Genomic DNA, 13,797 nt, shown 5'->3' with positions numbered 1-13,797 from the left:
GTGGATGAGTGTGGTTCGGATTCACCTTTAAAGAAACCTAGGAGTCTGGGTCCAGAGCCAGGGCTAGAGCTCAGCCAAGGAATTTCAGAGCTGGGAATCGGTTTACTTTAAAGGGACCCGTTAAAAGAGGAGACACAGAAAGAGACTTACTTAGCCACTGCCAATTCCTCTTCTCCGTCGGGTCAAATTGGCGACCCTGAGCTTCCCATGTAGAATCATAGAATCCTAGAGTTGGAAGAGACCCCAAGGGCCATCCAGTCCAACCCCCTGCCAAGCAGGAAACACCATCAAAGCATTCCTGACAGAAGGCTGTCAAGTCTCTGCTTAAAGACCTCCAAAGAAGGAGACTCCGCCACACTCCTTGGCAGCAAATCCCACTGTCCAACAGCTCTCACTGTCAGGAAGTTCTTCCTAATGTTTAGGTGGAATCTTCTTTCTTGTAGTTTGAATCCATTGCTCCGTGTCCGCTTCTCTGGAGCAGCAGAAAACAACCTTTCTCCCTCCTCTATATGACATCCTTTGATATATTTGAACATGGCTATCATATCACCCCTTAACCTTCTCTTCTCCAGGCTAAACATACCCAGCTCCTTAAACCGTTCCTCATAAGGCATCGTTTCCAGGCCATTTTGGTTGCCCTCCTTTGTAGGTCCAAGGCTCCCTTTGCTCTTGAAACCTCAGTTCCCATACCCCAAACTTGCAATCCTTCCTTCCTCTCTCTCTCTGCACGACAGAGATGGGGACGGCCACCAGGACTCCAGGGACAACTGCCCCTCGGTGCCCAACAGCTCCCAGCTGGACTCTGACCAGGACGGGATCGGGGACGAATGCGACGAGGACGACGACAACGACGGCATCCCTGACCGCAGGCCCCCCGGCCCAGACAACTGCCGCTTGGTGCCTAATCCCGGGCAGGAAGATACAGACAGTAAGGAAGGAGAACTGGCCTTGGGGGAAAAAGTAGAAACCTCATCAGGCCACCTCCCTGGTTTTGTCACGGGCCACAGCCTCACCTGGAGTATTTCGTTAGGTGCTGTCCCCTCTCAGAGTGCTGAAAGACTGCAAAGGTGTTTCCTCAGAATGAAGGTCTGGGTTTTATTTACCTGAGCATAGGGCGGAGAGGCTCACAGCATTAACGCCCCAACAGATCTTGCTTCCCCAGTTGGAGCCCCAAATCCCGCCCAGAGCAAGGCATGTCTCTCCCCCCCCCCACCCCAGTCATCAGCAGAACTCACACACACCCCTCTGGCCACCTGCTCTCCGTCCTACGATGGTGTGGCATCCAGCCAAGTGATGTGGGAGAAGGACCACCCACACGTCTCTATGGCAACAGGGCCCCCTCTTTGGATCTGTTGAATTGCAGGTCTTAGCAGGCCTAACCAAAGGCACGGCCTTGACAAAACATCTGGTTGCTCAGGCTTCCTCTTATACATTCTTCTCCCCTCCCCCACCCACCGCAATATACAGGATTGGAAGCGACCCGGGGTATCGTCCAGACTGATACCCCCGCCAAACTCATAACAGTAACTTCGAATCCATGAAATCCATCAACTTGCTGCTGTTGTTTTTAATTAAAAAAAAACAATTTGTCTTCCAACTTCAGTAGCTGCCTTGAATGCCTGTGGGCAGAAAGGAGACCTATGTATATTCTGGCGTATAAGACTACTTTTTAATCCAGGAAAATCTTCTCAAAAGTTGGGGGGTCATCTTATACACCGGGTGGAGAATCTGCGGCCGAGTATATCTCAAACTGTATATTTTAACTGGAAAAGTTGGGGGTCGTCCTATACGCCGGAAAATACGGTATATAAAATAAGTAAAAAAAGTAAAACTTCCTGAATCCTAACTTTTCATCTAGCAGCATCTGCCTGCAGGGAGGGGTGCGTGGCATCTGTGACCTTCCCGCCCCACCACCCCCTGCCTGGGTCCTTCCATGATCTAACCGGAACCCCTTGGGGGGTAGAGCTGCTCTTAGAAAGCTGACCCTCCTCCCCCCCCCCCCCCGCTGCAGGAGACGGCATTGGGGACGCCTGCCAGGGAGACTTCGATAAGGACATGGTGGTCGACCGCATAGACGTCTGCCCAGAGAATGCCCAGGTGACGCTGACTGACTTCCGGGCGTTTCAGACAGTGGTGCTGGATCCCGAGGGCGACGCGCAGATCGATCCCAACTGGGTCGTCCTCAACCAGGTCAGCTGGCAAAGGAGCAGCTTCTACGTTCTCCATTTCCTGTTGTGGTCCGAGGCGGAAGGATAAAGCTTTCCGCAGAATACGCTTCCTTCCTTGTCCCTGTTCAGTTACGCCCAGGTGTGGAGGGGCCTGTCCAGAAGAGGGGTGCAAATGTGGCCCTCCAGATGTCTCCATCTGGCCCTGGAAACTAGAGTGTCCGAATCTCCGGGGATGGCACAGGGAGATGGATGTGAGGGAGTCGTTCCTCGGACATTTAGTTTCCAAGCTGCGTAGCTGCTAAAGTTTTGTGATCTACCACAGCCTTGGCTTTGAGATGAAAGCAAACGGGGTGTTTTCTGAACGGATGAACAGCTCCGCAGCTGTTCTACACCGGATGTAGCTTCCAGGTGGTCTTCAAAGGTGGCCCCACACCGAGCACTTTGCAGTAGTCCAGTTAGTGCTTCCAAACCACCTGTGCTTCTGGAACAACGCTCTCAGACTGAAAAAAAAGCACCCACTTCTCTCTCTCTCTCTCTCTCTCTCTCCCTCATCTCTCCTCTCTCTCTCTCTCTCTCTCTCTCTCTCTCTCTCCTTTCATTTGCAGGGAATGGAGATTGTTCAGACCATGAACAGCGACCCAGGTTTGGCAGTCGGTAAGTGATATTTTTCCACACATAAATCCCACATCCTTTCCCCACCATTATTAATATTCTTTCACAAAGTCTTCATAAAAACCAACCACCAATAAAATATCAGTGAATAGCTGTAGTTACAGGCAGGCGGCCATGTTGGTCTGCCATAGTCAAAACAAAATAAAAAATTCCTTCCAGTAGCACCTTAGAGACCAACTGAGTTTGTTCCTGGTATGAGCTTTCGTGTGCGTGCACACTTCTTCAGGCACACGAAAGCTCATACCAAGAACAAACTTAGTTGGTCTCTAAGGTGCTACTGGAAGGAATTTTTTATTTTTTATTTTGTAGTGAATAGCTGTGTCATCTGAACATAAATGCCACGGGCTTGTTGATAAAAGAGATTGTCACGGACTGGTTGGATGTGGATGAGTGGTGGGAGGCACCAGCTAGGGGGACCCCCAAGGGAAGAAGGCTCAGAGCCCAGGGAGGGGTGTGGCGGGATGACAATGAGTAGGCAGAGGGAGAAGGCTGGGAGCAGGGAGTGCCGGAAGCTGAAGAGGCAACAGGGTTTAGTGAGTGGGGAGAGTCTGTGGCAGAGAGCAGTCCAGATTCAGAGGCAGAAACAGAGACAGGAGAGGAGGCAGAGATGAGGCAGGCTGCTGAAGAAGACAGGGGGTCTCCCCCTCCTGCTGTGACCAGCTCCCCTCCCCCCTTGGTCTCCCAGAACGTGCAGAGGGCAGAGCAGAGCCTCAGGTTGCAAGGCAAGAACCCGGGGGTGGGGTGGGGGACTTAGGGAGTTGTGGGAAGGTGGGTAGTTCAGTCCTCACAACTGCCGCACTGGGTCAAGACCTACTGGGAAAGAGTTGCTGTGCTCACTGGTCTGAGCTGTTTCCTTTGAATAAAGTGTTAGCTTCACTGGCATCTTGTGAGTTGTGGGCTGACCTGGCCCCAGCACTTGCCCTGATAGTGATGTGGGGAGGGTGGGCTCAGCGGTAGAACACCTGCTTTGCATGTAGAAGGGCCCCAGGTTCAATCCCTGGGGGCTTCTCCAGCTAGAGCTTGGAGAGAACCCTTCCTAAAGCCCTGGAGAGCTGCTGCCAGTCAGCGCAGACAGTACTGAGCTAGATGGGCCAAGGGCATGAGACAGGATTCCCATGTCTGCAGCAGGGAAGGGGGGGGCCACCTCTGCCCCTTAAGGTGCTGGTGGACTGCAACTCCCCACCCCCAACCATTCTGGTCTCCTGCTGGCTGGCCGGGAGTTGCAGGCCAAGACCACCAGCTGCACCCCGCCCCCAGATTCTGTGGCGGTGACCCCTCTCTCCCTTGGTTGAGGGTACACCGCATTCAACGGGTGGACTTCGAGGGCACCTTCCACGTGAACACGGCCACGGACGATGACTACGCCGGCTTCATCTTCGCTACCAGGACAGCGCCAGCTTCTACGTGGTCATGTGGAAGCAGATGGAGCAGACCTACTGGCGAGGCGAACCCCTTCAGGGCTGTGGCGGAACCGGGATCCAGCTCAAGGTAGGTGGCGGCTGAGGAGCCCAGGGGGAGCCCAGATGCCGCGGGTCAAGCCAGGAAAACGGGAGAAGAAAACGGGCCACACAAAATCTCCCATCTCGTGTTTCTCCTCTCTGGCAACGAGAGCAGGGAAATAAGGAATGTTTTCCCTGACGGCTGATCTGTATCTCAGTTGCCTTCTCTCAAATCTCGTCTGCATCTTGCCTCCGCAGGCTGTTCAAGCAGTTAAGAGCCAGTTCTTCCTGCAGACACAAGGCAAAGGCACTGGCCGGCCTCCAGGAAAGAGGCTAAGACAGCCTTCCGTGCACATGTTGTCCTCCAGATGTCCTAGACTACAACTCCCATCATCCCCTGCCAGAGCAGCCGTCTCCCGCCAGGGCTGATGGGACCATGGCCAAGTGCTCAAATCAGAATGGAATGCTCCTAGCAAACAGATCAGGTCATCTGGAAGGACCCCTAGGGAGGCTTTCATCACCTCAACCACATCCTTCTGCCCTTGGTAGTCTTTTTCTCTAGGAAAAGGCTTGCCTCGAGATCTCCTCTCTGTGGGTCGTGAATGGCGTAGTTGAGATTCCTGCATTGCAGGGGGTTGGACCCTCAGGATCCCTTCTAACCCTATTAATATTAAAAATCTGTATACCGCCCTCCATCCATAGATCTCAGGGCAGTTCACAACATAAAGATACAGGATAAAAAAACACAAAATACAGTTCTGTGGTTTCTAGGATAGAGCAGGTTCTACCAGTATATACCCGAATATAGATCCGACCAAATATAAAACGAGGCACCTAATTTTCCCACAAAAACCTGGGAAAGCTTATTGACTCAAGTATAAGCCGGTTCACCCTTTGCCGCTGTGGAGGAGGAGGAGGAACGAGCAGCCCGAAAGCAACCCTTTGGGCTGCTCTTCCTCTTCCTCCTTTTGGCAAGTTTGCATTTATGCGAGCAGTTCAGGAATGGAACAAGCTGCCTGGGGAGAGTAAAGAAAAACGCTGTTCTTGTACGCTTCTTAAGGAATGGTTGACTGGGGAGAGTGGGTGGCAGCACAAGCGGAGAGAAAGGGCTTCTTTCTCGCCGCCCCCACCGCCCGCCTCACTCAAGTATAAGCCGAGGGCAGCTTTTTCAGCACAAAAAATGTGCTGAAAAACTAGGCTTATACTCAAGTATATATGGTAAATGTGTTCGGATGCATTTTGACTATTGTCTGTAACTGGTTCGTTAGAATTGTTTCATATTCCACGACGTTTGTTTCTTCGATTTCATAAGATTCACGCGCTTGGGCGTTGAAAGGAAAACCTCAAAAGCAGTTTACGAAAAGGGCAAACAATGAAAATGATCACCAAAAAAAATGTTTACAACCATTATTTTCAAAATGCGGGAAGCCTCCTAGAATCCCAGCTTGCGGGAAAGGCGGGTTATATAAATAGAAAAGGGACGGGTTGCTGACGCCGATAGGTTGTGGTTCTCCAACCACATTGGGGGGGGGACTCAGGGAAGCCCCCCACACCTGCTCCTGCTTTCTGAGCTTCCTCCCTTCCCTCCAAATCCCAGGCAGTGAAGTCTAAGACAGGCCCTGGAGATTACCTCCCGCAACGCCCGTCGTGGCAACACGGAGACACGGCCAACCAGTCAAGCTGCTCTGGAAGAGACCCTCGCAACGTCGGCTGGAAGGACAAGACCTCCTACCGCTGGTTCCTGCAGCACCGGCCCCAGGTGGGGCTACAGCCGTAAGTGGCAGGGACCAGGGTCACAGGTGCTCCAGGAGCTGGATGGTTACCAGGGAGAAGGGCCTGGATCAGTGGTGGTCCTGTAGCTCTGGGATTCCCTCCTCAACAAAAGCCCAACTACCCTCCCAACTTCCTGCTTCCATGCAGTTTTGACGGGTGCTTGAGTGCCTGTCCTGGCTGTATTCATTTACAGGTGGGTAGCCGTGTTGGTCTGCCATAGTTGAAAACAAAATAGAAAATTTCTTTCCAGTAGCACCTTAGAGACCAACTGAGTTTGTCTTGGTATGAGCTATTCGGTGTGCTATGCATGGTAATCTGAAGAAGTGTGCATGCACACAAGCTCATACCAAGAACAAACTCAGTTGGTCTCTAAGGTGCTACTGGAAAGAATTTTTCTAGTTTGCTTATTCATTGTGTTTGGGATGGTTCCCTCCACCTCAAGTTGGTGCATGGTTTTGAATGTGATCTCTTAAAAAAAAAAAAAATACTGTATCTTCTTGTTTTCTGTTGTCGCTGAATGCAAGACACCCTGCAAAATTTACTTCAAAACATAGGTAAAGGTTAGGTCCAGTTGCGAACGACCTCTGGGGTTGCGGAGCTCATCTCGCTTTATTGGCCGAGGGATCCCGGCGTACAGCTTCCGGGTCATGTGACCAGCATACTAAGCCGCTTCTGGCGAACCAGAGCAGTGCAGGGAAAACGCTGTTTACCTTCCCGCCGGAGCAGTAACCCCTGTTATATCTACTTGCACTTCTTTGACGTGCTTTCGAACTGCTAGGTGGGCAGGAGCTGGGACCCGAGCAACGGGAGCTCACCCAGTCATTGCGGGGATGCGAACCATTGACCTTCTGATTGGCAAAGCCCTAGGCCATGGGAAGGCAAACAGCGTTCGCCAGAAGCGGCTTAGGTCATGCTGGCACACTGACCACGAAACTGTACGCCAGCTGCCCTCGGCCAGTAAAGCGAAATGAGCGCCACAACCCCAGTGTCGTCCATGACTGGACCTAATGGTCAGGGGTCCCTCTTTATCTATTTGCACTTTGACGTGCTTTCAAACTGCTAGGTGGGCAGGAGCCTGGGACCGAGCACCGGGAGCTCACCCTGTCGTGGGGATTCGAACCACCAACCTTCTGATCAGCAAGCCCTAGGGAATCAGCATGTTTTTACATGAGTAGAATGTGTGCTTTTATTTAAAAATGCATCTCTGGGTTATTTGTCGGGCATAGAAATTCATTCATTAGTATTATTTTATGCAAAATATAGTCCGGCCCCCTGCTTAAAAAGTTTGCTGACCCCTGCCCTAGGCTCTGTGGTTTAGACCACAGCGCCACCCGTGTCTCATTTCAAACATAGCAAGAGGTTTATAAGCTTCCTTTTCAGTTTCCAATTAACGTATTTGTCTTGTTTTGTGAAATGCATATTTAAAAATAAAAACCAGATAAGGCAAGTTCCTAAGGTACAAGGGACCTTTATTTGGGGTTATTTCCAAAGAGATTTTGTGTTATTATTCAAAAAAATCATTTCGGCGGCGAGGAGCCTCTTTTCAAGCAGAGGCTCGCCTTGCCGGAGACCCTCACATTTTTTTGCCACAAATGTGCTGGCATTAGAATCCTCGAATCGTTTTACTTGCCTCTCTAGGGCTTCGATATCTACGAGGGGCCCTGACTTGGTGGCGAAGACACAGGCGTCGTCCTTGACACCACGATGAGAGGCCGGGCGCCTGGGGGTCTTCTGTTTTTCCCAGGAGAACATCATCTGGTCCAACCTGCGGTATCGCTGCAAACGGTGAGCAGGGCCCCACTCCCCCCCCCCCCCCGCAGCCTTCAAAGCCCTGCCAATTTTAATGCCAAAGGGTGGAACTAAAAAAAAGATTTAGTGACAGCGTTTCACACACCAAGCAAAAGAAAGCGAGTTTCAGTTGCTTTACAGACTTCCGGCATGTTGTGGGTCTTAGGGTCGTATTCCCTTTGGGACTCACCTATTTGTTCGGCTCTGCCTCCAGAGTCGGAGGCAGTGATGCTTCTGGAATACCATTGCTGGAAACCCCAGGAGGGGAGAGGGCTCTTGTGCTCAGGTTCTGCTTGGGGGCTCCCCATGGGGGGGGGGCATCTGGTTGGCATCTATGAGAACAGGATGCTGGATCAGATGGGCCATTGGCCTGATCCAGCAGCCAGGTTCCTTATGTTCTTGTGGAACCTCCAGGTCCAGAGGCAGTCTATCTGGACTCCTGGTTTCTTATGGGTATTTAGCGGCTGTAAGGAACAGAATGTTAGCCTGGGAGGGGTTTACCAAAGCGCGTTAACTCCCACATTCGCATCATCAAGTCCCTCTCTTTTACTGGAGAGCCATTGTGGTGTAGTGGTTAAGAGCGGTAGACTCGTATCTGGAGAACCGGGTTCGTGTCTCCGCTCCTCCACATGCAGCTGCTGGGTGACCTTGGGCTAGTCACACTTCTCTGAAGTCTCTCAGCCCACATCACCTCACAGAGTGTTTGTTGTGGGGGAGGAAGGGAAAGGAGAATGTGAGCCGCTTTGAGACTCCTCGGGTAGTGATAAGCGGGATATCATATCCAAACTCTTCCTTCTTCTTCCTTTCTTCTACTGGGTGGGACTCTGTAACTCCCTGCGTTACGGGGGGTTGGACTGGATGACCCTCGGGACCCCTTCCTAACTCTACCATTCTAAGATCCCTGCCTCCTGTTTCTCCTCATTCACAGACACAATTCCAGAGGACTACGAATCTTACCGGAACCAGCAAGACTACTAAGCGCCTTTTAGGGTTGGCCCAAGACACATACTCGCCCCTCTGCTTCCTGCTCTTTTATACGATATATCGAATTATGGACAGTCTCGCAACACCATGCAGCGGCCGCCCAGCCGCCCTCTGGCATCGCTGCGCCCCCCTTTCCCTAGTAACCAGAAGCCCCCTTGGAATCACTCGCTGGCCACGAACCTGCTGAATGTTCTGCAAAAGAGCAGCAGCTAATCCAGTTGTTCCAACAGAGGCGCTTGAGAACATGGAGGGGAAAGGCTGGCCAGGAGAAACTCACCAAGAACTCCAAAGCACTCACCAGCAGAGGGAAGCTGCTTCCTTCTGCTCCACCCCTAGGTAGGGGGTTCGGGTCTGATGTCAAGAAAGTGGGGCTGACCGTTGCATCCCTGCATGAATCACTGTCCAAGCACAGATCAGCGATTCATACAAAAACGGGGTGGGGTGTGAGACGTCCCTCCTGAGAAATGGTCATAGTCTTGCAAGTAGCCAATTCTGAGAAATGTATGACTGAACCAGCTTTAAATTGGACAGGGAGGGAAACGTGTACCGAGCTAATCCAATCTGGCCTGCTCTGGCATCCTGTAAGAGCGATGCTCCTGCTTTGATTCGATCCTCAGCCCCTCGAGGCTCCGGCCGGAGGTGGTGAGAAGCCTGGTGAGCAGGTGACCCTGGGTAAACAGAGCTTCCTTCCAAACCCACTTGCACGGTCATTCCTCGCCCTGAATCCTTGGCGCATTAAAGGCAGGCAATGAAATGCGCACCTTCTCGGAAGCAGTAAGAAGAAACGCAAAGAAAGCACTTTTTTTAAAAAAATAATATGTATGTATAGAGAATTTGGAGAATTAAATTACTTTGTCTTAAGGACAAGAAGGTTGTGTTTTGTTTTCTGATGCTGCCTGCAGGGCGGGCTCTCTGAAAGCCAGGGGAGATCCAAAAAAGCAAAACTGCTGTCTGGCTAGGGAACAGGAAGGCTTTTTTGCAAAATAAATAAATAAATACCCCTTTTTAACCCGTTGCAAAGAAGCTTTGCAATTAACAACAATTATTCAGAAAAGCAGAGCTGAGCAGCGAGAGAGAAAAACAGCTGAACTTTATTACATTTCATTTACAAATAATGCAAAGTTACAAAGACAAAAAAAAGCCTTCACAGAGAAAGAAAGAAAGAAAGAAAGAAAAAGGAAACGAACGAACCAAAAAAAAAAGAGAGATCAAAAAGAATGTACACAGAGTTTTGCCGCTTTTTCACATCATTGTCATGTTCTTAAGTTTGCAAAAAGAAGAAAAACACACACACGCTTACAAAGCCACCTTCAGGGTTCCTTTTTTTTGCCAAGAAAAAAAGCCACAATAAATTAAGCTTCTATGCTCCAGAGTTCCTGTGCTGCTGCTGCTGCTGCTGCCGCCCCAAGTTCCCCCTCCCCACCCTCAAGAAAACCTGTAACTCAATGGTAGGATTTGCATATATCAGTAAAGTCATTCCACTAGTCCTCATGTTTGTTTGTTTTTTAAAAAAAAACTATAAAGAACAGGATGTTACACAGTCAAAAATACAGAAAACAAAAGACTGTTCCCTTCCCACCCTTTTAATCCACCTCCCCCCACCCCCACCCCAAAATATGATTTTTGTGTTACTGTTTTTTAGCTGCCTGTCTGTAAGGGAAGCTGCCACGCACAGCTGAATCTTCCTTATTCAGATAAAACCCACCTTTCCCCTGGTGTTCTTTTACACTTTCAGGTGCCCCAAAAGAAATTGGGGGGGGGAAGAGAGAGAAATTAAATTTCCTCCCTGCCCCCAAAAGAAAGCCATGTATTGAAAAGCTACCACCCGACTAACAGCTAGAACTAAGCACATTTGTTTACTTGCTAAGTTGCGTTAATGTTCTGGATGTCTCTAGCAATATGGTTATTATAATATGGATAATTGCGTTCAAGGTGCAACTGCTCATGCCCATATAGAGTTAGGAACTATTTAGGATTGAAAGGGGAAATAAGGTTTAGGCGTGGTCTTATCCCCCCCAAAAAGAAAGTAATGTTAGGGTTGCAGCCCAATTAAGTTCTGCTCGGAGTAGATCCACCAGACCCGTTTGGCCACATCCGTCTGTTTCAATAGGACTACTCAGAGTATGGCCGACAGCAGACGCAACCTGCAAAAGCTTGCAGAATTAATCCTGGTGTTCCTCTTACATATGGCAGGGAATTTGCAAGCCTGTTCTCCAGTGTTCTCCAAATCAAGGGTCTTGAGGAGGGATTGAGCCATTTCTCCTCCTGGCACAAAAAGTTTAAAAGGAATGCAAGTGAGGGGTTGATTTCTATGCGCTGGTCGCCATCATCAAGAGGGTTGTGGATCTTCCCACTCCCAAGGATAATGGCTTTTAGTAGGGATTCCTGATACCGCCATTTCTCTTTTAAACAAAAAAAATGATGCAGCTAGTCCCTGTGCATAAGCCTCTGCTGATCTGCCCAGTTAAGTTTTAAAGCTCTGCTGGTGCTTTTTTCCAGAGAAGCTTCTACCGCGCACCCAAGCCCCAGCCTCCAAAAAACTGCTTGCCCACCCCGTCCAGAACGGTGGCAGCATTGGGGGGGGGTGCCAGGTTGGCGAAGGCTGGGCCAGGAGAAGACCGTGCCATACAGCAACAGAACACCGTTTGGATGTGGTGGCAATTGATAATAATAGTAATAATAATAATAATATTAGTAATAATAATTTTATTATTTGAACCCCGCCCATCTTGACTGGGTTGCCCCCACCTCCCAAACATATATAAGTTGTGTCTGGGGGGGGGGAAGGAAAGGCATCTCAGATCCCATCTCCCATCCAACCCGGTCCCAAAGGTGGGCTTTCCACTGTTTTTGACACACCTGAAAATTGCAGCTGGGTGCGGGGAGCAGAACAGTAACGCTGGGAATTTTATCATTGTTATTGATATACCGAGAAGTCTTTGAAGTGGGGGTGGAATAGGAGAGGAGAGAAGGGAACTTGGCAGAAAGCCAAAAAAAAAAAAGGCAATGAATGCTCAACCACGGGCGTGAGATCGTCCAACCTGCAGGTGGGAACTGAGACATTGAGCCAAGACAGCCTTTGCTTCAATACACATGCTAGATACCAACAGCTATTATACTTTTTTTTTTTTTGCTTTCGGTTCTTATCATTATTATGTAAAAGGGAGGTGAAAACCAAAACCCAACAACCCAAAGGCAGAAAGTACCAAGCTGGAGCCGCAACCTCGGAGCATCTCCCCAACGACAGCCTGCGTTTCCCTCCCCAAAAAAGCCACGCCTTTCCTTTATCAGCACAGTAGAAACTGGCCAAGCTCACATTTATTTATATATACCGGTACTTTTAAAATATATATATATTTATATACACACACGCACCGTGCCCTCCTCCCCCTCCCCGAAAGGAAGGTTTTTTTCTCCTTTTTAAAAAAATAATAATAAAAACAATAATAAATACAACGAAAAGCACAAAGATAATGACCGAAGTTCCATAAACGTAGTGTTGCTTTTTAAAACCCTCCACGCCCCCCCAATTCACATATTGCAATATGGGAATTCCACACAAACCCTAAAAGTTTTCTTTTGAAAATAAAAGGAAGGTTAAAAAAAAAAAGTTACAACAGAAAAACACTTAACTTTTTATTCGGGTTCCCCCTTTTCCCCCCTAAAAAGAATGCATACTCAGATATTCAACTGCTCTTTCACAGATGTTTTCACAGTGACAAGGGAATTTTTTTTAATTAAAAAAATAATAATCAAAGTGCCTTCTTTCTTTCTTTTCTCAAAAGCCATGAGTGTGTATGTAGTATGTAGATTCCTCTTCCGGAGAAGAATCCTACCTAAGGGGGGGGGGGGACCAGAAGGCTGCCTTGAAAGGATGGAGGAAGGAAAAGGAGGATGGAAATGGGACCACCACAGAAAAATGGGGGGGGGAGAGAAGTATATTTTGGTTATTTTTTAAAGGGACAGCTCAGTCTCTTGCTGCTGCCTGTCAAGAGAGACAGATTTCCAAGGAGCCCAGCGAGACTCCTGCAAACATGCAGAAAAGCCACGGCGATAACAAGATTCGGTTATCACTGGCCATGCAATGGGCAGAGGCCGTACCCAAATTTGGCCTTTTTTGGCAGGGATGGAGGGGTGTCTTATCCCACCCGCCCCCAATTTGTGCAATGCTGGGTCTGACCACCCCAAGCCCAGCGTCCTGTATCCGAGGAAAACTGGACACTTAGCCCTCTGCTTGCTGAGGGTCTGGTTGGCCGCTGGGGGAAGAGGGGCTGGGCTGGGCCCCCTTTGGCTTGATCCAGTTGCTGGATCTGTACCCCCCCTCCCTGCACCACTTTTAAGTCTTGCTTTTTTACACTTCCATCGCAGTCTGCTTACACACGCACACACCCCAATCAGCTCTAGGGCTCTAACATGCCTTGCTAATATTTTGGGCTGGCAGCAAAGCTCCTGCTAAGAATCACAGACTTGTAGAGCTGGAAAGGGAACCCAATGGGTCATCTAGCCCATCCCCCCTGCAATGCAGGAACCTTTCGAACCCACAACCCTGAGATTCAGAGTCTCATGCTCTTTTATCAACTGAGCTATGGAAGCCTGTACTGCCTGGCAGTCTGAGGCGGCAGACCAGAATCGGCAGTGAAAGGGGACCCTCCTGGCTCCTGGGAATCCCACTGGGATGAGAAGGCGCAGTACCCCTCCTGGCCTGCTCCCGTGGAGGTGCTGTGGAGCAAGCGGAGCCTGATGGAAACTGGAGGGACGTCGACTTACGTGCTCGGTTCCTCACTGGGAACTTTTTCTTGCCAAATTATAAGGAGAAAGGGCACTGCTTATGTAAGTTCAGGAGCTCAGACCGTGCTGCGGGGTGAAGCTGGTCTCGTTTACACAGTATTATTAGCTGGCGCACGCACACACACACACACACCACACACACAGCAATACTGGACCAGGCTGGTGTCAGATTAAGGCCCACAGAG

The 13,797-nt window shown here is 49.7% G+C and overlaps 1 protein-coding gene across 1 annotated transcript in view; it reads left to right on the top strand.

Moving 5' to 3' along the window:
* Positions 1-9,712, top strand: part of COMP (cartilage oligomeric matrix protein) — a 37,336-nt gene extending 27,624 nt beyond the window's left edge. The window contains 10 exon segments of the mRNA XM_033136774.1: positions 735-928; positions 2,012-2,190; positions 2,774-2,822; positions 4,134-4,151; positions 4,154-4,216; positions 4,219-4,328; positions 5,877-6,056; positions 7,691-7,765; positions 7,767-7,831; positions 8,764-9,712. Of these exon segments, the coding sequence (XP_032992665.1) occupies positions 735-928; positions 2,012-2,190; positions 2,774-2,822; positions 4,134-4,151; positions 4,154-4,216; positions 4,219-4,328; positions 5,877-6,056; positions 7,691-7,765; positions 7,767-7,831; positions 8,764-8,818 (988 nt within the window). The 3' untranslated portion in view covers positions 8,819-9,712.
* Positions 9,713-13,797: the final 4,085 nt, after the last annotated feature.

This window comes from Lacerta agilis, chromosome 18 (genome assembly GCF_009819535.1).
Source record: "Lacerta agilis isolate rLacAgi1 chromosome 18, rLacAgi1.pri, whole genome shotgun sequence".
Classification (NCBI taxonomy): Eukaryota; Metazoa; Chordata; class Lepidosauria; order Squamata; family Lacertidae; genus Lacerta; species Lacerta agilis.
Note: the sequence above shows the minus strand (reverse complement) of the source record. Positions and strands in the feature narration are given on the sequence as shown.